The sequence below is a fragment of the Ctenopharyngodon idella genome, chromosome 11 (assembly GCF_019924925.1).
Source record: "Ctenopharyngodon idella isolate HZGC_01 chromosome 11, HZGC01, whole genome shotgun sequence".
NCBI lineage: Eukaryota > Metazoa > Chordata > Actinopteri > Cypriniformes > Xenocyprididae > Ctenopharyngodon > Ctenopharyngodon idella.
Window position 1 is genome coordinate 16,629,890 of NC_067230.1, and position 27,152 is coordinate 16,657,041.

Genomic DNA, 27,152 nt, shown 5'->3' on the forward strand with positions numbered 1-27,152 from the left:
GGATATGTTGCCATCTACAATATCATATGACATAATATTGTATTTCCTTTAGATGGCAGCATTGCATAGTTTCTGCTCTGGACGCTTCCTTTGACCCGTAGTTTGGGAACATTTTGCTGTGAGGTTTATCAGCATCACATTAACCATATGCACAATTGCATTATGAGCTTGAAAGTTGTAAAAGCAAGGGCACATGCTTGGAGAGAGATGTAGATGCTGAGGGATTGATCTTGTATTGTGAAGAGAGGAAAAGACGCAGTTTCAACCAGATATCAGGCAACTTTCCTTCTTTTATCTATGTTCTCCAGTGTTCTCGTGTCACCCTGCTGTGCTCGCAGCGAGCTGTCAGATTGCTTTCTCTGTAACCGCTCATATAACAACCAAACACAAGAGAGTCGAACAAATGTACAAACTTATCAGAAGCAGTGACTGGAACGCAGCATCAGAACAGCAGCTGTCTTCCAGCCGCCAGCTCTGCAATTATACCGTTTGTTTGTTTGATTGTTTTTCAGTCATTATAGCTGCAGGGATGGAAATGATGTTGGATTGTTTACGCACAAACTGACTGAACAACACTACACATGCTTCAAATGATTCATGAATACCTTTTTTTGTCTTTCAGGGCAAAGATTTTCCGTGGGAAGAAGGTTCAAGGAGATTATGACGTCAAAGTTGAACAGGTGAAGCATTTATTATAGATTTAAGCCTGGGCCCGTAAGCCGCTCAGAGTAAAGTTTTAGTCCTGAGTGTGTCAAAATTCTAAGAATGACGCAATTTTACTCTTATTCCTAGACTTAAGAATAAGTGTGATTCATAGAGGTTCCTAAGTGTCAAGGCTAGGTCTCAGCTCCTAAATTATTTAAGAGAGCTGGAGAGGGATCTTAACCTAGTTAGGAGTAACAAGATGGCAGCAGAGAGGAGGAGACGCACACTTTCCAATCAAGACATGATGTATTAGAGTTAGAGTTGATGAAACAATAAAAGCTTGTCAAGGTATTCTTTTTGTAACTACTTAGAAATTTAATAATTTCTCCCGCTCTACAAATCAATGACTCTAAAGCTGCTTAATAAATAATTTTTTTATCTATATTTTTTAATATTTTAAAATATGAGGGAAGAAAAAAACACTAAACTTAGTCAAGGTATTTATCTGACAAAACTATTTGGCAAAAAAGGAAAACTACAGCTACAGGTTTCAGAAAAACAAAAAAGCATACATTGACTGCAACATAATCAGTTATTAATATTTCATTGGTAATCTCTTGTTTTTGCATGTGTTTATAATTTCTTTGTATGACAGCCTGGCCAAAAAATATGTCACACAATTTGGCATGTTTCATCAAATAAAACAATTGACTCCAAGCACAACTATATAATAATAATCCAGGTGAAAACAAAGTGCATTTCTATAATGTACTTAAAGTGCTCTATTTTTGTGCACTAATTTTGTACTTAATATACTAAAAATTCTTCTTAAGATAATCTAAAGAACATTTAAGTGTACTCAACTGTGCTATTTTGAGACACCATGAAATATGAACTAAAATGTGCTTTTAATATACTATCTCTGTATTTAAAAAATGTATTTAGTTACCACTTGTAGTACACTATGGGTTCAAATGTACTATAAGTGGTATCTAAAAACATTTTTTAAATACAGATATAGTATATTAAAAGCACATTTAAGTTCATATTTCATGGTGTCTCAAAATAGCACAGTTGAGCACACTTCTTAAGATGTTCTTAAGATTATCTTAAGAAGTACTAAACAAGAATTTTTAGTATATTAAGTACAAAATTAGCACACAAAAATAGAGCACTTTAAGTACATTATAGAAATGTACTTTTTTCACCTGGGAGACTTACAGAATCTTTAAGACATTTTTAATAATATTTGAATAAAGGATGAATATGTCACATTTGGTCACTATTCTACGGCAGTTCATTGACTTTCCAACTGACCGTCAAACCACGCGGCAAAATCAAGCCACTTTTATGAACACTTCGGGGCTTCCCTGGATTCATTGGAGCCGTTTATCAACTCGTGTTCACATCATCGTTTCAACTGTAAATGAGGAGACATTCATCAACAGAAAAGCATTCCACACCGTCAATACTACTTTGTGATAATTTTGCACAATGCAAAGCATTTTTTAAAAAAAAATAATAATTTACATATTAAAGTTTCAGTGTCTTAATTAAATGATTTTATTATAATTACATTAAATGATTGGTGTCATGCTGCAGTAACTTCACCCTTGCAGGCTCGCTATTGGCTGATTCAGAGTTTGAGGGCGGCCATTTTGAGTTGACGTCATTTTTACCACATATTGATTACTCGCTCTCATGTCGGTTCAAACCTCTATACTTTCTTCCAAAGAACACAAAAGATTTTTTTTAAATGTTGTTGTTGTTGTTTTTTTACCCAAGTCATTAGGATACCAAAAAACTACACAATTCTTGGGGAAAAAAACCTTCATTCTCCATTGACAGTCATTTCAAAACATTTGTTTGTGAAAGTATTTCTTGAAAGTAACATATGCCAGTAACAATTTTACATGCTCTTAAAAGCCTGAAATTGTTTTTTGGTCTGTTGTCTTTGACATCACAGCTCAAGATAGTGACTCGTGAAGGGTTTGAGACTCAAAACGTTTAGTCTTTAGATCACATCTCTGTTACAGTAGAAGCCTTTTGTGTTATTTATTTATGTTTCAATAATTGCACCACTCAGAAATAGCCACTGCGTCTTTATTAGTGAAGGCTGACCGGTCTTTATAGTCATGCGGCCATTTTAAACTGCCTTTAGTTACAAAACAAAAATGCTTCCAGAGCATTTTATGGCATGCCGTGTCACTGTAATTCCTGACCACAAGTTGCTAATTGGAAGCCAATAGTATTGATCTGAATTGTGCCAATACTTGTAATTCTCTGGATGTCCTTTACCCTGAACAGAAGCAGAGAGTAATTGAGGAATTGATTATTGATTGAAAACATGTAGGTAATAGAGCTGAGGTTGGATTTCATTAACTTGCAGTCCGTCGGTCACTTCTGCTTGCGACTTTTGGGTTACTGTCCTCATGTATGTGACTGTATTATCTAAAGAGGTTAACTTTTTGGTCTTGGACAGATGGCTGAAATTAATTGGGAACACAATTACAAAGGGCAACATTTAGAATAGAGTTTCAGAATGTGTCTCTGCCAAACGACCAATAAAGCAAACGGTTCCAATTAAGACACGGTGACTGAGAAAGCCTGCAACAGTATAACTGGCTGTTTTATTACCAATAAATGACCATTCTGCAGAAATAATGCATATTAAATATGAGACAGCTTCTCGTAGCCAGTTTTATAGCGTCTGTGTGTAAAGCTCAGGTTTGAGCTCATGTTACATAACAGATGAATGTTAACAAGCTCACAGTGATGAGGAACAGTTACGGGACACGATTCACTCCTACTAACTGTTTTTAAAGATCACACGCTTTCATTAAAATGACTCATGTGATCACCGGGGCTTCACTCTGCCTCTTCAATTATGCAATATACATAATTAAAAAAAACAAGGATGTGTTACATTCATTTACTATATAGAAAATATAGTAAAGCGAGGATGTGTCACATCATATAATAAATTTTTTTGATTCTAGTTTAGAAATTCCAGATGTTGAGCTGGGAGTTCATGACATGTATTTATTTGTATTTTTATATATTTCAGGCCGAGTTCTCTGAGATCAACCTCGTGGCTCATGCTAACGGCACATGCAGTGTGGACATGCAAGTGATCAGAAATGGAACCAAAGTGGTTCGGTAAGTTGTCGTTTCTGTTGTTCTCCAGTGGTTATCTTGTGCTCCTGTTTGGTTGATTATATTTATTAATAAATATATACGCTTGCAAATAGATCCATGCTCAACTCTCCTCGCCTGCAAACGCACCGTGACACACTAGGCTCAAAATTATGTTTTAAAGATAAAGACTTTTATTTATATGTTTCTCTTGCAAGAAAATAGAACAAAAATATTTCTGACACATAATGCACTCACTTATGCAAAAAAAATATTAATTTTTGTGGTATTAACCTGAAAGTCCACACCTGAAATCACAGTGATTCTCAGTGACTTCAAGTAGTAAAAGCAGAGATTCTAACGGTCAGATCTGAACTGATGTGATTTACTGTCATGATGACCACAAAATGTGGTTCAACAAACATACAGGAAGCCAAAATACAACTTACCATAAGAACAGACTGTGGGTGTGCAGGAGGAGAAATACCAGCTTACTCATGCACGAGCTTTACTCTGCCTTAGATGAGTGTGTCTGTCAGGCTGGACTTTCCATTACTGTTACTACGAAGAGGTGTGTGTGCGTGTGTGTGTGTGTGTGTGGGTGGGGGGGGTTGACAAATGGGGTCTGAAAAATAAACTTAATTTAAAGGGAAAACAATATCATTGCCAGATATTTGTTCTTGTTTAGCAATATCACACTCGTAGTCATGTGATATGGCTGTATATCAGCACAGCTGTGATTCAGCCGTAGGTAATCACAGTAAATACAGCCACATCTCACGGCTACGAGTGTGATATTGTGTTTATACAACAGTTTAAATAAATTAGAACAACAACGGAGTGTCTTTAAAATCCCTCTTTTGTGAGGAACTACTTCCTTCCACCACGGATTCAAATGTCAAGTTGACAGTTCAACAGTTGATCCCAAGATCCGTTACTAATTCTGAAACGTCACTTTAGATCTAGTAATGAAGGAACATTGAGTCACTTCATTGAAGCTTATTGTAGAGTATTATGAGAGAGAGAGATCGACTGAACGAGTGTATTACCTGCATCTGATATAACATTCATTCTTCAGGTTAAATTTATAATAAAAAATCAGTTTGAATGTCCGCTGAGGAAAGCAATATCTTTGTCCTTTTAAAAGTTAAGGGGATTTCCCACAGCGCTAAAACAACTTCCTTGTTCTGACTCACTCATAAAGACAGTCTTTGCCGCCATCTAATGGCGTAATAATGTAACTTTCACTGATACTATTGACTGACCCTTTCTCAATACCAAATACGGCATATTATTTATATAAAATAATATTTATTGAACAACAATATTTAAATTAAAGGGACAGTTCACCCAAAAATGAAAATTCTATCATCATTTCCTAACCCTCAAGTTGTTCCAAATCTGTATAAATTTCTTTGTTCTGTTGAACACAAGGGAAGATATTTTGAAGAAAGTTTGTAACCTGGCCACTTTGGGGCACCATTGACTTCCATAGTAGGAAAAAAAAAGTACTGTGGTTTCCCACATTCTTTAAAATATCTTCCTTTGTGTTCAACAGAACAAAGAAATTTATACAGATTTGGAACAACTTGAGGGTGAGTAAATGATGACAGAATTTTCATTTTTGGGTGAACTATCCCTTTAACAACAATAGCCACTATAAAAGACATAAAAGCAAACAATAAACATAATCAAATAAATAAAAAACACAAGCAAACAATTTAGTCAAATGTACAAAAGTAGCGCTCTAGTACAGGATTTAAGTTAAATATAGCCTAAATATAAAGTTGTGAAATTTAATTTTCCCCTTAACCCAAATTGTTTTGCTCTGGAAAAATATATTAATAAGACCAAAGATTGCCGTCTGATATACCCCAAACGAATTATACCTCATGTTGAAACACTATCTACATAAGAGCCAGCGGCAAATTCCTGAAGGACTGGCTGAGATGAAGCTGTTCTCGGCGGGTACATGAGCGCTGAACGCTCGCTGACGGCCTGGAGCTCACATCTCTGAAAGTGTCTAAACAAATAGTAAAATAGGTGCTATGTTTATATATGAGTCACATATTTGAGGTCTAAATCTCGCCTAAAAACTCTTAAAACTACATTTCGTGACACAACAACAGTAGAATTTATAAAAAAAATATGGTGCATTTGCTCGACCGCCATGACTGCAAATGGATTGATACTGGGAGAATGTCACACGGCTCTCAGATTCGAGAACCAGAAACAGCTGTTGTACATTATATATATAACATTTGTCTATTACAAACTCTGACAAATCTGACTTTCCCTTTAGTAGCCTACATGAATGATTTGAATGAAAGTACAGTTTACACAGAGATTTAGCTGTAATCTAATTTATTATAACTATAAACGCAGAGTTGACAGCTGGCAGTGTTGACAAAATAATCATATTCTGCACATCACACATGTATTTAAGCCATTTTGTTTTTCTGGTGTTTCTACTGCTGAGGAAAATGAATTCTTATGGTTTGTGTGACCATGACAGTGACCCTAGAAAATACAAGCACAATTACTAAACTTGGTTTAACAAATCTATAAACCTCAGCAGAACCTGTGAGATACTGCTGACGTCACAGAAGATGAAATATGGAAACAGGAGATTTCTGAAGACTTGTAGGACATATCGTTTCTTTAAATAATGCATATTCATATGTCTGCATTTTTTATTTTAAATACAATAACTGAATTAATATTTTAATCTATAAGATGTATTGAGCTACAGGTGTTTATAATGGGAGTAAATTTTATAATTTTGATGAAGAGAATAGTTAAATAGTGAGCGTCCATAATGTTAAACAGATAATGTACACTCACAGTTTTTCTGTGTTTGTGTTGTTATTCACACAGGTCCTTCAAGCCTGACTTCGTTTTGGTCCGACAGCATGCCTATAGCATGACACAGAACGAAGACTTCCGGAATATAATCATCGGACTGCAGTACGCCGGGATCCCCAGCGTCAACTCACTGGAGTCCATTTACAACCTCTGTGACAAGCCATGGGCTGTGAGTGTGTCTCTTACTGTACCGTGTGCTTTTCTTGAGGTCAATGTGAAGGAGCTTTGGCTCGTCCTGATGATTTCTGCGGCTCCTTCTCACTGTGACGAGAATCAACATTATGCTGTTATTTTTATCAGGCCATCAGAATGTAATGATTTACAAAACCTGATTGTTTTAAAGCACTTCACACATGAGAAACTGACTATCACATAACATTACACTTTAGGTTTTGACGGTATTTCTTCTAAAGAAGCCAACTGTAGGCCAGGGTTATTGTCATTAATTAAAACTACTAAAATTTTTATTTTAATTTAAATAAAGCTGAAATTAATATATAAACGTTAGTTGAAGGACTTAAACTAAATGAAAATTACAATGGACAGGTGCTTCAGGAAGCTTCAAAGCCTTTGCAAATCATTTGTTTTGGATCATTGATTCAGAGCACACATCACGTGATTTCAGTAAAATGTTTCGAAATTTCAGTGGTTGGCCACTAGGGGGCGATAAACTCTGTGAACCCATGAAACGGTGTCTATATATGATTTTTACCTGATCTCAGATCAGTTTTATACATGTGTAGACATTTAATGACACATTTGTATAATAAAAAGGAAGAGTTGTAATTAAGTCTCTCATTTGGTCTGAGTAAACAAACTCTCCATAAAACAAATCATTTAATAAAGACACTTAATATTTAATGTATTTGATGATTGCGTTTAATAGATTACACCTTCAATAAAACACTTGTAATTGGTTTGTAAGGGTGTTTATTACTAATAGACTCAATTTCTACTATTGCCATCATTTTCATCCGAAGGGATTCTCTGTTTTCTTCCAGTTTGCTCAGCTGATCAGCACCTACAAGAAACTGGGACCAGATAAATTCCCTCTGGTTGATCAGACATTCTACTCAAACTACAGGGACATGGTAAGAACAAAACCGCCTCTCATGTGATTGTGACCACGATAGAGATGATAATCAAAACCAAACAGACGTTTTGTTAGTTTTTGGCAGAGTATCAGAGGCACGAGCTGTACAGGCTCTGCCCCCTTCTGGAAAGGGGGCGGGGAGCAGCAGCTTATTTGCATTTAAAGACACATGCACGAAAACAGCATATTTTTCCTTCCATGTTTTTTTTCCTGGTTATGCAAATGTTAATGGAACATTCCATTTTATCGTTCTTCAAACATTACAGGAACGTTACTTTTGAATGTTCTCTGTTAGCTGGGATCATGTGACAACAAAATAAAAAGTGCCTGCCAAATATCTGCATTCTTACTGTATTCTTGATTTTTACTCAAATGCCTTTCTTTCTTCTGCAGAACACAAAGTTATTTTGAAGAAGGTTGGTAACCAAACAGTTATAGTGACATTTGACAAAAACACACAAAATATCTTGTTTTGTGTTCCCCAGAAGGTTTGGAACGACATGAGGGTGATGACAGAATTTTGCTTTAAAAAGTGTATCATTTATATCTGTAAGGCAATGCAGTGATGCTCTCTACAGATGTAAAGGAAATCATACTGTGTTTAGGCCAAAACATTCACACTTCAGAACTAAAACTATATGGCGGTTTCTTCTGGACTAAGATGCGCAGCTGCGTCTCATGCTGAAATCACATGGTTTCACAATCAGCATGATGCGCCGCAAACGGCCAAACGATCACCCTATTGCAAAACATGAGCGTTGCTTTATAATGGAGAGAGATAAAGACACAGATGGCAGCTTTTCTAATTCCTGTCCGTTTTTATTTCATGTTGTTTTACTTTTTTTTTTTTTAAAAAAGTACACATTGACCCTTAAAGGTCTTTATCGACCCGGGATGTCATTCGCTATCCTACGCAAACAAATATTGGTGTCGCTGATGGTGGATCTGGTGAAGAAGCTATCAGTGATCAAAATATTGATTCTGAAGAAACTGAAAATTATAGTTTTGGTTGAGATGGTGAATGGAAATGAGCTCTGATGATGACGACAGCGATGATGCTCAAATCGAACCCTTCCAAGTTTCAAAAAGTAACGAAATATGCTTTTTTTTTTATTCTTTTGTAATTGTTATTTAAAAATCAGGATAGTTTTATGCTATTGTATCAGTTAGAGATCCATCCGTGTTAGATATAGATCCGGGTCGCTAAAGACCTGTATATGTAATAATGATTGACGAAACATTCATGCGTTTAAGAATTAAACTACAGCAAGCCAAAATTATGCAGATAAAATGCTAAAGATTCATTTAGATCTGTAAATGTGGAAAAGGACCACTGCAGCATCTTCCTAATTTCACGGCATTATAGAAGATGGAATGGATTGACCAATCAGTTGAAAATGGCCTTTCAGATTTTGGCCATATTTTATTCAAAAAATTTTTTTTTTTTTTTTTTTTGCTCTTCATTCCTTTTTCAAATAGAAAATCATATAATCAGGACCTAAAAGTAAAAGCATCATGCTAATAATCCAGTACTGTTATTTCTAATGCCAATTATTATAAGTTAAATGTCCACATCATCAGGTACATCATGTAGTCACTCACAACCCTCATTTCAAAGGTGTGTAACAGACTCTGAGAGCAGGCCTGCATGCAATGAAGAGAGATTTGAAGTGTAAAGAGTATGTTGTTCTCAGTGGTTGTTTGAGGGATCCTAAGGTGTTCTGAGTGGTTGCTAGATTGCCTCTAAAGTATTATGGGAGGTTTCTATTTAGTTCTGCATGAGTGCAAGAGGTTAAAGAGCTCGAAAACAGCATATTTTTCCTTCCAGTCAAAAATGGGCATTTACAACATGTATAATAAATGATCTGTGGGGTATTTTGAGCTGAAACTTCACAGACACATTCTGGAGACACCAGAGACTTATATTACATCTTGTGAAAGGGGCGTTATAGGTCCCCTTTAAACACAGAGAAGTGAACATGCAGCATTGGAAACTATGCAGTGTTTGTGAACTAAATATAGCAAGCTATTGATTTTGTATACTATATATACATATATATATATATATATTTTTTTTTTTTTTTACGCTATATGGTATGGCAAATAATATGTATTATAAGTTTAGATTAGTTATGTTATTAGTTATGTCCTGATGACAAAAAAAAAAATACACCCTTCTGAAAAAGAAGTGCACTTAATAGTGTTGAATGCACATTCAACACTATTAAGTGCTCTTGTAGTGAACTTCAAATATTAAAAGTGTTTTTAAAAAAACGACTTGAAGATATTATAATATTAATGAAATATAAGGTCACTTACTGTAAGTGTGCTTAAAGAAAGTACACTTTAATGATTGTTTCTTAACACACTTAACTACTCATTTAAAAAGTGCACTTTGTAATGTCAAATTAAATGTTTTTGGTTACACTTTATTTTAATGTGTCCTTCTTCCAGTGTAATTATACATTTAAGTACGGAGTAATATTAATTAACAATAACACATTTACAAATGTGTAATTACAAATAGATTTAAATGCACGTTTCAATAGAAATCACATTAAAGTATATTTGAGTTTACCACAAATGCTTGTTGGTACATTTTAACTTTAACCTTATTTCGCTAGAAGTAATTATGATGTACTGAAGCACTTGATTAGAACTTCATAAAGTTAATCAATTGCATTTAATTTACTGTAAATTTAAACTACAATACATTGCAATTAACATGTAAAACGTTTAAACACATTACATTAAGTTCACACTTAAATTCTATTCTTTTGAAGTGTATTTCTGTACTTAAAACTGTACTGTAAGTGTAATTTTCAGTGAAAGTGAGCATAACAAGTTATTAAAACATTTTTTTCAGGAGAAAGTAGGTTTATACTATTTGAACATTATCTTTTTAGTACTGAAAATCCAAGATTAGCTAAAACTGAAGTCATACTTTACCTGCTGTGATACAGGCCGTGAATGTTAAGTGAAATGACAATTTAAAGCTTAAATTAATTGAAATTTAAAACGCACAAATTTTCTTTTTTAAAAAACATGTTTGCATTGCATTTCTGCATTGTGAAAGCAAACTAATTTGTAGTTTGTGTGGTTCCTCGCGACATCTTGAGATGGCATCATTTCCTGTTGTCTGATGTGGCTGTGGCTCTGTGGAAACGAAACTGTGCTGTACGCCTTTTTTCTGTCGGCTGTGCACGAGAATCGACAGTGACTGTTCAACCAGTTTGCAAAGACCTGCTACCAGATGTCTTACATGATGATCTTTTCAGTTTTTAACGCAGTGCTCATCAGAACACACAGGTGAAAAGAAAAACCATATTAATGCATTTCATTGAAGGCACTGCCCTAAGAACTGTACTGTGGAAACACTGTGACTGTCAGGACTTTATCCTCAGTCCAAAGAGCATCTATTGAACATGACCTGCACAGATATGCTTCTGTGAAGACTCCCAGTGAATCCACACAATCACACTGTAAAAGCAGCATGCGACACCTTTAATGAAACACACACTACATCACATCACATCACAGTACAGTTAGAAAAGACTGTAGAAAGAGAATGAAAATGCACACGGCAGCATGTTATGAAGCATTGATTCATCACACATCCAGCTAAAACAACTGTGTTCGAAAATAAAAATATTATTTCTGAATGTTCTCTAAATGTTCAAAACTTCACTTTTTTATGTTCTAAAAATGTTTTTTTTCCTGGTTATGCAAATGTTAATGGAACATTCCATGTTATCGTTCTTCAAACATTACAGGAACGTTACTTTTGAATGTTCTCTGTTAGCTGGGATCATGTGACAACAAAATAAAAAGTGCCTGCCAAATATCTGCATTCTTATAAGGCAGAACCACTGTTAAGAAAGCCTGATTTTTATTCAAATGCCTTTCTTTCTTCTGCAGAACACAAAGTTATTTTGAAGAAGGTTGGTAACCAAACAGTTATAGTGACATTTGACAAAAACACACAAAATATCTTGTTTTGTGTTCCACAGAAGGTTTGGAACGACATGAGGGTGATGACAGAATTTTGCTTTAAAAAGTGTATCATTTATATCTGTAAGGCAATGCAGTGATGCTCTCTACAGATGTAAAGGAAATCATACTGTGTTTAGGCCAAAACATTCACACTTCAGAACTAAAACTATATGGCGGTTTCTTCTGGACTAAGATGCGCAGCTGCGTCTCATGCTGAAATCACATGGTTTCACAATCAGCATGATGCGCCGCAAACGGCCAAACGATCACCCTATTGCAAAACATGAGCGTTGCTTTATAATGGAGAGAGATAAAGACACAGTTGGCAGCTTTTCTAATTCCTGTCCGTTTTTATTTCATGTTGTTTTACTTTTTTTTTTTGAAAAAAAAAGTACACATTGACCCTTAAAGGTCTTTATCGACCCGGGATGTCATTCGCTATCCTACGCAAACAAATATTGGTGTCACTGATGGTGGATCTGGTGAAGAAGCTATCAGTGATCAAAATATTGATTCTGAAGAAACTGAAAATTATAGTTTTGGTTGAGATGGTGAATGGAAATGAGCTCTGATGATGACAGCGATGATGCTCAAATCGAACCCTTCCAAGTTCCAAAAAGTAACGAAATATGCTTTTTTTTTATTCTTTTGTAATTGTTATTTAAAAATCAGGATAGTTTTATGCTATTGTATCAGTTAGAGATCCATCCGTGTTAGATATAGATCCGGGTCGCTAAAGACCTGTATATGTAATAATGATTGACGAAACATTCATGTGTTTAAGAATTAAACTACAGCAAGCCAAAATTATGCAGATAAAATGCTAAAGATTCATTTAGATCTGTAAATGTGGAAAAGGACCACTGCAGCATCTTCCTAATTTCATGGCATTATAGAAGATGGAATGGATTGACCAATCAGTTGAAAATGGCCTTTCAGATTTTGGCCATATTTTATTCAAAAAAATTTTTTTTTTTTTTTTTTTTTGCTCTTCATTCCTTTTTCAAATAGAAAATCATATAATCAGGACCTAAAAGTAAAAGCATCATGCTAATAATCCAGTACTGTTATTTCTAATGCCAATTATTATAAGTTAAATGTCCACATCATCAGGTACATCATGTAGTCACTCACAACCCTCATTTCAAAGGTGTGTAACAGACTCTGAGAGCAGGCCTGCATGCAATGAAGAGAGATTTGAAGTGTAAAGAGTATGTTGTTCTCAGTGGTTGTTTGAGGGATCCTAAGGTGTTCTGAGTGGATACTAGATTGCTTCTAAAGTATTATGGGAGGTTTCTATTTAGTTCTGCGTGGTTGCAAGAGGTTAAAATGCTTGTTTGTATCTATATTTGAACCGTCTAATCAGCATCAAGCAACTTCTTTTACAATCAGAAAGCGATCATGCTCTGGGTCTTCAGACATCAGACACGTCCATGGTGTCATTTCCAGACGGTGTGGCCGGTCCTGTGTACCAGCTGCAGGAGCCGTTGCTGTGTCTGATACAGGCGTAATCATGAACCGGGCCTGCAGGTGAATAATAGGATGACCGGCCTGTCAGGATACACTCGTTCTTCGTGTTGGGGAGACAGTGCTCTCCAGTGCATCTGAAGATCTGCAGAGATTAGTATATAATACAATATAATATATAGTTACATTTGTTTCTGTTCACTCAGAACGTCTTTTTGTAAAACAACATATACAACTGTGTACATTTGGTTCTCTTAAACCCTGTTTCCACCTGATTTTAAGATGCATTTTAGTCCATCGGATCACAAGTAAACGAGGGAGACTCATTCCCGTTTACACCTGGTGTTTTGATACGTCTCTTTTGTCCACTTTCAACCACTTCTGTCCTGATTTCTTCGAGGGGAGGGTCTATGGGCAGGTAAATGTATGGGTTTTTCAGATCTTTCAATCTAATGGATGAAATAAGCTTGTGTAATTTACATATGATGGAAAAACATACGGAGAGCATCAGCTTTCGTTTCTGCTCTGACAGCCACGAGACCAGCCGAACGCTGTGAGTGTGTGTTAGAAATCAGGAATGGTGAGAGAACATTGTGCTTGGTACATTTTCATCTTCAAACCAAACTTGGGTCTTCAGCCGACAAAGTTTAAATCCCATTTAGGCTAAGTTTTGCTTCTCATAATGTTTACGCATTAGGTCAGCAGGCGGAGAGTAGACGGTCTGTAGTGTCTATTCGAACACATTCGACCACATGAGCGTCTGCACTACGAAAGCAATCCAGTTGTTTTCAACTACCTCTGGAAGCAGTTGAAAGTAGACAAGCTCAAAACATTTTACACCTGTATTTAGTGTCGTCCACTTGTGATCCGATCGACCAAACGCATCTTAATACCAGGTGTGAACAGGACCTCAGTACAGAGCCTGTTTAACTGGTGAATATTGTCCTGTCCTTGATTATATCTGTTAATATTATATGTAAAGAAACATAATTAATTGATTTCCAAGGCCTCTAAATGATCGACATGATCTGATAAACCTGTCGTACACAATCTCCTACAGTCCTTCTGTCGTCTGACTGATAGTTTAGACTTTTTTTTAAGCAAGTTTACTATAATAGTTTTTAGTATAATTGTACAAACGTCCACCTTCAGCTCATGCTTCATGTCTCTTTTTGCTGTGAAATCTGCACTGATTTTTATAAAGTAAACATAAGAATTGTATCATTTTTTAGAAAAATCATGAGTGTCATAATTTGAGGAAGGTTTGTTTGTTCATCTCTCAATCATCATTGTTTTGTATTGCACTATGAGCTTTGATCATAAAACTAAGCATTTAAATATTATCTTACTAAGACATATTATTGGCAGATATGGATATTTATATGCATTTTAAGTATCTGCTATACTGATATAAAAATCTCATTGATTACAAGTATCAGAATTTAATCTCATTTTCTGTGTATGTAAATATCAGCATCTGCAACAACAAATTGCAAATATGTGCAAACCTTTTTAGATGTTTCATATTTTGTATAAAGGTTCCTCTTTAGAGAGTTAACCGAGTTGTCGTAATGTTTGGCTGGGTTGAAAGGAATGGGTTCTTACCTTGCAGTCGCAGCCCATCTGATATCTGTATTTCAAGTTGTTTTTCATCATTAAAGAGACTTTGTTCCAGGGCACAATAAAGTCGCACATTGAAACGAAGAATTTATGAAAATGTCCTAAGAGAAAGCAAACACATTGTATATTTCATTATTGAATGCCATGCAGCAGACGGCAAGCCATTTACAACTGAGTCTTGGGTCATCGAGCAGTTTAACAGTAGTATTCAGGAAAGTAATTAAATGTAAAATAACACTGGATAGTTTTCATTGTAAAAATGAAATACAGATTAATGCTTACAATTAAAGTTACAAAAGTTTTTGAGTCAAGAGCAGTGAGTGATTTTCTCTTTTGTCCTTTATTAACATGACAGACAGCAGCAGGTTTATTAGGCTGCTGTCACTTTAAGAGCTGATGCACAGATTCAATATACTGTTACACAACATGCATTTTCTCTCAACTGTTTACATTCCAAAACTGACTGTATTTACCTGAATACTCTGCCAGATGGGCATTTTGACTTAATTTTGTATTTGACTGTTTAAGTGCAATAAGCCACAAAAAAGAAGTCAGTTTGGTTCTCGAGTTGTTTGAGAGGCGGCTTTATGAGAGCAACACTTCTATAGATCAGCGGTGCACACGCTTTTGATGTGAGTGCGAAACCTTGGGGAATGACTAAAATTATGTGTAATACAAGCACTGTTCAACCGGAGTGAATAAGACTAGTGAGTGAGAAGAGAGAGAGAGAAAGCGCAGCTGGTATCGGTGTATCGATACTGCAGAAAAGGAGTATTAGATCCAGATATTTCAGTATCAATAAATATCGAAATATCGATGTTTTTGACAACACTACAATATAGCATACATGAATGAGCCGTAGCAGATCTATACAGGTGGAGCTGGGGAAGGTGGAGGGTTTCCGAAAGCGCGCTACAGCAAATGCTGACCAAGTATTTGAAGGTTGAGCAGCGAGATCATTGGCTACTGATAGAGCAGGATCAGCTGTGCCTATAGAGAATCGTGTGATTGCAAGCAGATTGAGTTAAGGACCTATCAGCCCGAGTTTCATGACAGAACTTTGTATTTACCTGAAAGCAGATACTGGTCGTGATTCAGTCTGGTCCCACACAATGAAAACATCTCACTCGTATAGACATGCTTGATGTTCTTTATTTTGTCAGATCCTTTGAACACCTGCAAAACCAGGATTTTGTAAAACCATTGTTTGTATTGTATAGCAGTGTATTGTGTTTTGGGTCTGCGGATCCATTTTTTAAAAATTATTTCATTTAAAATAAAAGTCTCTGTAGTGACAGGCGCTTTTGGCAAGAACCCAAAGAGACTGTAATTCTCTGTTTGAATCATGGACTATTCTGATTTGGACGTCAGGCCAATCTGTCCCAGGGAAAGCATGCTATATCAGATCATTATAATTCCCAGCAGAACATTTATGTGATCAAGTACTTTAGCTTACCTTTATCACTTTGACATCATATTGAATTTCTCCCGTGCCGCTTATATTTATATCTCCGGCTATGAGCTTCTCCCCAGTTATCTCAGCTCGCATCACTAATCAGAAAAGAATCAGTTGTTATTACTAGTGCATGAAGCTGAATACATCAAAAGAATCATTTCAGGCTGCATCATATATAAGAATTCAGAATGTAGCTGCAATATACAAGGGAATCACCTGTGTCTTACAGAATTGATTTCAAGATCCCCTTATTGATTCTCAAATGTCCTTTAATAGCTTAGAAAATCAATTACTAAATATAGCTGCAAGCAGCGATGACGGGCCCAGGCCCCGGCGCCACCGCCGCCCTGGTGGCTTAAGGAAACCTGTGCATGGCGGGCAACATACAATCTTAATTTATTTTAAATCAAACAATGATTTTACACAATATGAGACACTTCCTGTTTCCTTTTTTTTTTTTTTTGTCTTTACTTTAATCCCTCGCCATGGCAACAGATATCCTATAATCGCTCACAATTTAGCATCTTCAGTGTCTTTGCTTCAGTGTCTTTGTTTGATCAAGTTTGGTGGCAATTGCATGAATCTCCTACGAGGAGTACTTAAAAAAGTAGAGCCTGATTATTCAAAAAAAATCCAAATTCAAACCAAAATATCGGACTTCCTGTTGTTTGGTGCTAATGACTATAAATTAGAAAGTTGTCCGGCTTGATGAGAACAATATATGAACTGAGTTTGGTGACTGTAGGTAAGACCAAACCCCCCAACTTTTGTCAAAAGGTGGCTTTATAGAGCCCCTCCTTCCCGTCCATTTCTAAGGCTTTGCCCATGTCTACTGGACAACTTTGACATGTGTGTCGAGTTTCATACAATTTGAAGCATGCTAAGAGCCTCAAAAACAGCAAATAATATTATAAAAGTTTGACATATTGCCATGGCAACAGTATTTAGGATATCAAGAATTCTTTCACAGATCAACATGTGCCATGTCTTGACATTATTCTTACAAAGTTTGAAGCGAATTGGGTAATATTGTTCGCACTTGTAGTTTAGTTCTCTTGGTTATTTTGGTCCGGACCAAAAAATAAAATGATACATTTAGTCCTGGTTCACTTTTAACACCGAACCTAAAGATACAACGCAAAAATAAATGGCTGTCAAACGGGATAAGTCACTGACGGGACTCAGTGTTCACCAGGGTTCGGATGGCAGCTTTCACATTTATTCAAATGAACCGCACTAACAGAGCAATCGCAGAAAATTTTGATCGAACCAAACTTGACTTGAAAATGGCGCCGTGGATAGCCACCTTGGTGTGGAGCTCTCCAATTATTGTGTTGTTCAGATGCAAACGAGGGAAGCGAGCCGGCACGCTGGTTAAGCTCCGTGAGCGCTGCTTCCAAAGAGATGGACTAATGAAGCAGAGTGGGATTTACAAGCCTGCTTTGATTGAACTGATTGGACTGTTTTGGGGGTTGCTGAAACCAAACTGGACGAGCTCACAGATACTGTAACTTCATACATCAGTTTCTGTGTGGATATGTGCATTCCTACCAGGACATTCTTATCACTCAATAACAATAAACCGTGGTTTACTGGGAAACTCAAACAGCTTTGTCATGCCAAAGAAGACGCTTACAGAAGTGGGGATAAAATCATATACAACCAGGCCAGAAACAGACTAACAAAGGAGATCAGAGTGGCTAAGAGGAACTACTCTGAGAAGCTGAAAAGACAGTTTTCATCCAACAATCCTGTTTAAAAGTCTGTGCTGACCAACTGGCCCCCATCTTCAGACAATCTTCAACAGATCACTGGAGAAGTGTGAAGTTCCCTGCTGCTTCAAACGCTCCACCATCATTCCACTCTCCAAAAAACACAAAATCACTGGATTTAATGACTACAGACCTGTCGCTCTCACATCTGTGGTCATGAAGTCGTTTGAGAGACTGGTGTTGGCCTACCTGAAGAAAATCACTGAACCCCTACTGGATCCCCTTCAGTTTGCCTACAGAGTAAACAGGCCTGTGGATGATGCAGTCAACATTGGACTGAATTATATCCTGCAACATCTCGACAGACCTGGGACTTATGCAAGGATTTTATTTGTGGACTTCAGTTCGGCCTTCAACACCATCATGCCTGATCTTCTCACAGCCAAACTGACCCAGTTCTCAGTGCCAACTCTAATCTGTCAGTGGATCAGGCAGCAGCTAGTGAGGCTGGTGAAACTCACATCCAGGACCCTCACTATCAGCACTGGTAAGTTACAACAACTTGTTAGTGTCTATGAACACAGCTGGTTAAAAGATAGTTTCAAGGACAGCAGCTGTGTTCACAGGCACAATTACAAGTTGTAACTTCTTATAAGAGCCTGCTAGTAAGTTTCCACTCAGCATGAGCAGACTGCATACAGAGACACAAGTCATATAAAGTACAAAACAGAAATAAATGAGTTTTCCACTACACTCCTCATTTTTGATTATTAATTAATCAGTCATAGGTTTAATACATTCTTTCATATTTTTGTTTTAGCAAGCTTTAACATATTAACCCTTCAAAATGTCCCTTCTCCTTGTAAACAACCCCGTAACACGTGTAACCCCTGTTTTTACCCCCCCAAGACTAGTCTAATTACACAAGAAAAGAGCTCATGTTCATGAAAAATAAAAAATAAAAAACTTCACAACCCATTGTTTGGTTGTAGATAGAGAGTGGAATGGTAGACTGATGTTTTCTAGAGAGGGATTATGTGGATTTTCTGTATTTGTTCAGTGAATGCCACAGGAATCTGCATGTCTTTACAACCTCATGCCGGCCATTCCATGCCTCATTATTCCAGAACAAGGACTGGAATGCCGCTCTGACGCACGGAAGCAGGGATTCAAAACAACTCTTTCCCTCTCAGAGTGAGACACGTTTAGCAGAACGTTTAAATGAACGCAGATTCTTAATGAATACCTTCGTCCTGTTTTTCAGAAAATATCTGAAGATATTAAGATCTTTATTATCAATGTATATCAGTTTTATTTATTTTATTTTTGGACAAATGTCTTTCACTTGATTTAAGTAAAGACGAAAAATACTGGATTCTCTGAAAACAAATCATACCTTATGTTTAACTACTTTTCTGGTCAAATAAACTTAGAAGACAAAGATGTTGCACTGTTGCTGCTGTAAGTGATGAGCATCTTTCTGTAGATTGTGTAATATGTCAGTTGTGTTTTCATAATGCTGAATGAACTTGGATTTCTGACAGCAAATTCAGTTTATTATCTGATGAGAAATCTTTCAGCTCTTGTCAATACCCTCAATCATGTGGCCACAGTCTTGTCCACTTCAGAAGTAATAGTTTACAAGTTTTAGTTATATCAATACAGATATTTTGAAAGCCATACCAATGAAATGAAAAAGTAAATGTGACTCCAAGGTGACTAGATCATTGATTACAACAGCAGTGTGAATATCAGCTTTTATCATAATTACAGAGAACTGAGAGCAGCTTCTGACTGCTGTGTAATTATGCAGTTATAATGAGGTTAATAGGTACACCAGACCATTGTAAAACAAGGAAACGGTTCTTTCCTTAATTGTGACTATACTACGATAATTACAAATACAATCAGAGCGAGTCTCCAGTCAACAACTCACTGATTCAAATGAACGCATCTTCTCCGCTGCCGTAGCAGTTTCAAATGATGTAAAACTAGTATGCTTGCATAGCGTTCTTCTTACAATGTTAATACATTTTGCCCTGTGTTTTTATATTATGTTTATTAGATCAACACACATTTTGTTTTTCCTCATTTATATACACTATATGGTATATTTTTTTTATTTTCACTGGCTCACTCGAATTATCAGTAATTTTCAGTAGTAGTTATCAGTGCATGACAAGTTTTGGTAATAAAATAAAACATTGTCTTGCAGATCAATACAAGTGTCTGCATAATCTTTCTTAATGACTAGCGCTGGCTACTTGAAAAACCATAATAATTCACAACGATGTCAGACTGCTATTTAACTCTATCTGTGTGTCTAGTACATTATACAATTACAAAATAAACATCAGTCAGTACTTTTTACTTTTAAGTACATTAAAAATCAAGTACTTTTGTACTTTTACTTGAGTAAAATTGAAAAGGAGTACTTGACACTTTTACTGGAGTATTTTTTTTATTAGAGTATCTGTACTTTTACTCACATGCTTGATGAGTACTTCGTCCACCACTGCTTTTTGATTACTTTTGACCTTACTTTTAGCATTAACTAGTTTATCACATAGATTTGTAGAGGGCAATCTCGTACTAAAGTGATATAAAAAAGAAAAAAAAATGTTGAAATTAGTGCTGTCAAACGATTAATCGCAATTATCCAAATTAAAAGTTTGTGATTACATAATATATGTGTGTGTACTGTGTAAATATTTATTATGTATATATAAATACACACACATGCATATATATATATATATATTTAACAAAAATATATTATATTTATATATAAAATATTTATATCTATATATATAATAAAAATGATATAAATAAGCAATAAGGTACAAGAGGCTGTGCTGTATCGTGAATAAGTCAGGGCGTTGTTAGGCACGATGAGAAGCGGAGTAACCCCTTCAGCCGTGACTTATTCACAATACAGCACTACAGTACTAGGTTACCACACAATACAAATATTAAAGCCAAAAATATGCATCAATGCAACTTTCATGAAGTAAACTTTTACTAAAAGCCTTCCTTCCGCCAGGAAAAATAGTCCCTGACCGTGAACAGCAACAGAAGTTACATTACTACGCCATTAGATGACGGCAAAGACTGTCTTTATGAGTGTGTCAGTCAGTAGCGAAGACTTTTACATTGAAAAGACTGAATTGTTGTGAACACGGAACAAGACGCGCTAGTCAAATGCTTTGACTAGCGCTGTCAGTCACGGGAAAACCCCTTAACTGTTAAAAGGACAAGATATCGCAGCGGACATTTAAACAGATGTTTTATTATGAACATAGGACTGACCTGGAGGAAAATGCTAAATCTGAATGCAGGTAATAAACTCACTCACTCAATCTTTTTCTCACAATACTCTTCTACATAATACAGTAAGATTCAATGAACAATATCAATTGAGAACATACAGTTTACGTTGCTAAGAGTGGTTGCTAAGGGTGTTGTGTAGTGATACACAGAACCGTTGGGTGAAGCGGTCATAGCCGTGTTTTATCGTGAATAAAACACAGCTATTGACCAATCAGAATCAAGGACAGGAACTAACCGTTTTATAAATATATATATATATATATATATATATATATATATTAATGTTTGACAGCACTAGTTGAAATACATTAAACATGACATTACGTCAAACTGGGGTTTGTGAAGGAACTGCAGGGGGTTCGTAAGTTTATGAAAAGGTAATAATTAATTAAACCATAAAAATATAAAAATTTTAAAATAGAAACAATCAGAATAAAACACAAAAACATGAAATATTTTATTTGCTATGCTGTGTGGCGTCTGACTTGTGTGATTCCACAAGACTTTCTGAACACATAAGCAATAGAGTCTTAGAAAGGGCAATTTAAAATATAAGAAAGACAAATGAGCGAAAATCAATAATAATCTGAATATTAAATAATCAATAAAAATGCATATTTACAAGTATATAACTATTGGAATCTGATTATGTAATTGGAGTGTTTGACATACCTATGTCAGACGTGCAGAAGAACTCCTGCGGGTGTCTTGGAACGCAGCTGCAGCTCTCCACCACCTGCTCCTTCAGACCCACAGACAGCAGGAACAGCAGCGCAGCAGACAGCGGGACTCCCATCATCACTCTCAGAAATGATCAACTATATAAACTCACTTTATGTGGCGCTGAATGAAATGTCTTTGTCTCTGTCGGTGATCTCCTTCACTCTCAAGGTGCTACGGGTGTTTTATAGCTTCATGTTTGGCTGAGGAAGGAACCAGCCTTCTACTGTAATTAAACAAACCCCTCCCTCTGCAAACACATACAGGATTTGTGGAGATGCTCTTGTGCCAGTGGAGGGAGTCATTTAATTCAGATTTGACTCCATTCTGATATGAAAAGCACATTAATTCTGCATGGATACAATCCAGTCTCGTTCAATGTCGTGTTCCACTCAGAAATGTCAGATTATGGAAGTAAAATTGGTTGCGTGCAATGTGAACAACCAGTGGTTTGGGGCTAGGACATAAAATTGGTCTTGTTCACACATGTTTGATTGCTGCACTGGATATGAGCCAGTTTTGATAATTGTCATAAACACATGCTACACCACAGTTATGCATAGTAAATGACTAACAGAAGTTGAAACAATGACACTCTGTTAAACATTTTATAGTCTAATAGAATTATAAAATTATAGGATTTTATACAACAGTTCTTTCTGGTTCTTGAATCTGATTGGCTGAGAGCCGTGTGATATTCTAGTGATAACAGCACTCATACCTTTTCACCGCTTGTATCACTACGCTTGAAGCGACTGTCATGGCGTCCAAGTAAATCTACCATATTTTTAACAAATGCTACACTTGTTGTACAACAAACTGTAGTTTTAAGTGTTTTTAGGTGAGAATGTAGTTGTTTAAACCTGAAATATGTGACTCATGTATAATCATAGCACCTATTTTGCAATTTGTTTTGACGCTTTCACAGATGTGAGCTCCAGGCTGTCAGTGCTCGTGTACCCGCCGAGAACAGCTTCATCTTGGGCAGTCCTTCAGGAATAGACTGTCTCATAAAAGATTAGAGCCAGAATGAGGAAGTTGTTTTAGCGCTGTGGGAAATCCCCATAACTTTTAAAAGGACAAAGATATCGCTTTCCTCAGCGTACATTCAAACTGATTTTTTTTTTATAATGATATAATATTATGGACATCGACCTGAAGAATGAATGTTATATCAGATGCAGGTAATACACTCGTTCAGTCGATCTCTCTCTCTCATAATACTCTACAATAAGCTTCAATGAAGTGACTCAATGTTCCTTCATTACTAGATCTAAAGTGACGTTTCAGAATTAGTAACGGATCTTGGGATCAACTGTTGAACTGTCAACTTGACATTTGAATCCGTGGTGGAAGGAAGTAGTTCCTCACAAGAGAGGGATTTTAAAGACACTCCGTTGTTGTTCTAATCTATTTACACAGTGGAACTGTTGTATAAATGCAATATCACACTCGTAGCCGTGAGATGTGGCTATATTTACTGTGATTACCTACGGCCGAATCACAGCTGTGCTGATATACAGCCATATCACATGACTACGAGTGTGATATTGCTCATATGACACTAATGGAACACATAACATGCTAAATTAATTTTCATAGCATACTTTTTGAAGGTAATAATGTCAATTTAAAGTGCCCCTATTATGCTTTTTGAGATATTCCTTGTCATGTAGTGTGTGATGCTGTGTATCCAGAGCTGAGATTCAGATATGATAATGAGCATTTGGTTTCTGACCAATCAGAGCAGAGCAGCTCTCAGAAAGGCGGGGTTTAGAGAGACCGAATCCTTGATGGAAGCGTTTCAGACACTGAGAGAAAAGAGCTGATGCTGCAGTGGATATTATGAGAAAATTAAAGTGTTTTTGATCTTGGATGAATGTGAACCTGTTGTAGGAGACGACAAAACAACATTAGAAACCTTTAAAATAGCATAAGAGGGCACTTTAAAAATTAATTTCCATTATATATTTTAATATAGGTGTCTGGTATAATATTAAATCTTATAAGATCCTGTTGGTGTCTTTTACTCATAAGTCATTTCTGTGGGTGTGCGTATTAATACAGTTTATTGACCTAGCTGGAATTAAATGACGTCTTCTTATACGCAATGACCAGTTCCTGGATCTCAGGAAATAAAGCAAACATGGATAATCATATTAATGAAAGTCAACAATGAATCTGTGTTTCAGATCTCAATGCCAACATTCCCTGTGGTGGTGAAGATTGGACATGCCCATTCCGGAATGGGGAAGGTATGTTAAAAACAAGTGTACCAGTGTTATTTTATTTATGCTATTATAGTTTTTATGAATTAGTTTATTTTCTAATTTCACAGCAATACACACTGTGAGACTGTGTCTAAGACAGCTTGATCCATTAATGTCTCTGTTGTAATAGCATTTCATCTTTCAGCACATTAATAACATGACAACATGTTAACAGAGCTTTCCATTGGCAGGTGAAAGTGGACAATCACAGTGACTTCCAGGATATAGCGAGTGTTGTGGCCATCACTCAAACCTACACAACCACAGAGCCTTTCATTGACGCGAAATATGACATCAGAGTCCAGAAGATCGGCTCTGATTACAAAGCTTACATGTGAGTACAGCTGCACAATCACATTCTGCTCCGCTTAAGGGTCGTTTGATCTATGACACTCTTGTCAAGACCACCTTGAACCAAAAAAAGAAAGAAAGAAAAAAAAAAAGCTACTAAGTTCGAAAAAATGACTTTTTTCCATTAGGGTGTGCTTATCATTTGATCTACATGTTTTTGTAGCTTTTTAATCATGGATGTACCATTTGTTTACTATTTGCACAATATTATCTCCTGTATGATTGGCAGCTACAGATGTGTTTTAGGGTGTGTTCACACTTGACAAGCTTGGTTTGATCAAAACGAACTCTTGTGTGATTGCTCTGTTTGATAAGTTTGAACGTACCAAACAAGCGGACTGAGACCCCGAAAAGATGGCTCTCGATCGCTTCCAAACGAACTCTGGTGTGACTGAAATATGAGCGCAACATGGACCAAAGACATCTAAAGAACCAAAAACAGGATGTGATGTCACAAGATGTGACCCTATTCTTGAGCACACCTGGTTTTTCTCGTCATAGTCTCCATGTTGTCCATTACACTTCATTACAGGTGTTGGAAATGCCATCTTAGATCTTTGTTTGTCTGTAATGGAGGAATTCGTGCCGCTGTTTTGACTCTTTTAGACATTTTATAAGCTCTTCATGAGTTCTCAGCTGATAAAAATACCATGTACACACACACAACAAACGCATTTACTCCAGCACACAGCATTGTTTTGGATGTTCAGTAAGTTCTGTCACAAAATATACGCCATAACAGCCATTTCTTTTAGTTTTGTATCTTTAGGTTCAGTATTAAAGGGTTAGTTCACCCAAAAATGAAATTTCTGTCATTAATTACTCACCCTCATGTCGTTCCACACCCGTAAGACCTTCGTTCATCTTCAGAACACAAATTAAGATATTTTTGATGAATATTTTTATCCTTACGCAGGTGACGCAGTAAGCACAGTGAAGGCTTCCGTGTTTACATCCGAATGCCGGCTCAGTATTGGCCAAGGCTGATCATGTGATCAGCACAACGCATGTCTGTGACGCTGATGCAGGAGCCGGCCAATAATGAGTCGCTGGATGTAAACAACGTATAAGAATGACACAGAAGAGAAGAGATTGTTGAATAAAGTGGTTATTTTAGTTTTGTTTTTGCACACAAAAAGTATTCTCGTCTCTTCATAACATTAAGGTTGAACCACTGCAGTCACATGACTGTTTTAACGATGTCTTTAGTACCTTTCTGGACCTTGAAAGTGTTGATTATATGGACGAGTCATATACCTCTCGGATTTCATCAAAAATATCTTAATTTGTGTTACGGGTGTGGAACGACATGAGGGTGAGTAATTAATGACAGAATTTTAATTTTTGGGTGAACTAACCTTTTAAATGTGAACACTAAGTGAACCAGGATTAAATGCATCATTTTCCTTTTTGTTACAGACCAAAAGAACCAAAAGAACCAAACTACAAGTGTGAACACACCCTAAAATAATTTTGTCATCATTTATTTCCAAACCTCAATGTTTCTTTTTTTTCCTGTGGATTCTGGTCATTTTATTGATATTACAGTGAATAAGAGCTGAGGCTATCAAAAAGGTTGAAAAATTATCATAAACATCATAAGTCTATACACGTTATGTGCCGCATTACAACTCTTCCGAAGTCATACATTAGTCATTTTTGGTGAAGTATTCTTGTGAAAATGATTGATTAAATCTAACGCAGATTGAACTGGCTGTGTGACACGATCAGTGATTTCAATTCGCAGGAGAACTTCAATCTCTGGCAACTGGAAATCAAACACCGGCTCTGCCATGCTGGAGCAAGTAGCCATGACTGACAAGTGAGTAAAAGAGATGAACAGACTGTACTGGTCCAGATACACTGAGGCTTTACTGACTCTGTGAGGTTCTTGATGCTGAAATAAACTTTTAACAGATACTGTGAAAACTGTGTCCTATTAAAAATTGCAATATGACAACATTAGAAGTCACAAATGTAAAAAAAAAAAAAAAAAAAAAGAGCCAATTGCTTTATGGGCCAGGCATCACATGGTTTTGCTCAGGAATATTCATGTGCTTTATTTTACTGATTGGAGATGAAGATTAAATTCATGATCAAATTGAAATTGTTCTTCTGTCCTGCAGATATAAGCTGTGGGTGGACGCCTGCGCCGATGTCTTCGGAGGTCTAGACATCTGTGCTGTTAAAGCCATACATGGAAAGGACGGGAAGGATTATATCACTGAGGTGAGAGCAGAGGGACACAGGCGGTCATTCCAGCCTAATATCAGCCAACCGACCTCTGTATTGTTGCATGCGAGCTGATAGTTTAAATTCAACACCAGACAGAAATGTGTAATAATAACTATTATAAAGATTATAGTCATACGAGGAGGCGTTGACCACAGGGAGTGTGTTTGTTTTACGAGGTTTTCCAAAAAACACATAAATCCATGACAAACTATTGTTGAGAATCTGAGTCAGACATTGCAATAGTTCTTCAGAAACTCACT

The 27,152-nt window shown here is 36.4% G+C and overlaps 2 protein-coding genes across 2 annotated transcripts in view; one reads left to right on the top strand and one right to left on the bottom strand.

Moving 5' to 3' along the window:
* Positions 1-27,152, top strand: part of syn2b (synapsin IIb) — a 69,052-nt gene that overhangs the window by 29,419 nt on the left and 12,481 nt on the right. The window contains exons 2-9 of the mRNA XM_051913333.1: positions 623-680; positions 3,713-3,804; positions 6,658-6,814; positions 7,647-7,736; positions 24,229-24,291; positions 24,498-24,640; positions 26,405-26,479; positions 26,784-26,886. Of these exons, the coding sequence (XP_051769293.1) occupies positions 623-680; positions 3,713-3,804; positions 6,658-6,814; positions 7,647-7,736; positions 24,229-24,291; positions 24,498-24,640; positions 26,405-26,479; positions 26,784-26,886 (781 nt within the window). The remainder of the gene's footprint in view (positions 1-622; positions 681-3,712; positions 3,805-6,657; positions 6,815-7,646; positions 7,737-24,228; positions 24,292-24,497; positions 24,641-26,404; positions 26,480-26,783; positions 26,887-27,152) is intronic.
* Positions 11,222-22,271, bottom strand: LOC127522969 (metalloproteinase inhibitor 2-like). Its single transcript, XM_051913367.1, has 5 exons — positions 21,989-22,271; positions 16,275-16,369; positions 15,889-15,994; positions 14,804-14,919; positions 11,222-13,343 (listed from the first exon to the last, which is right to left on the bottom strand). The coding sequence occupies exons 1-5, from the start codon at positions 22,113-22,115 to the stop codon at positions 13,146-13,148; spliced, it is 642 nt and encodes a 213-aa protein (XP_051769327.1). The 5' UTR covers positions 22,116-22,271; the 3' UTR covers positions 11,222-13,145.

Bases quoted from the DNA above. Each gene is read 5' to 3' on its own strand.
- LOC127522969 (XM_051913367.1), bottom strand. From the start codon at position 22,115: ATGATGGGAGTCCCGCTGTCTGCTGCGCTGCTGTTCCTGCTGTCTGTG. The intron at 16,370-21,988 runs GTATGTCAAACA...TTTTCTGATTAG, and splicing joins CTTCTGCACGTCTGACATAG to TGATGCGAGCTGAGATAACT. The intron at 15,995-16,274 runs GTAAGCTAAAGT...CTGGTTTTGCAG, and splicing joins ATGATGTCAAAGTGATAAAG to GTGTTCAAAGGATCTGACAA.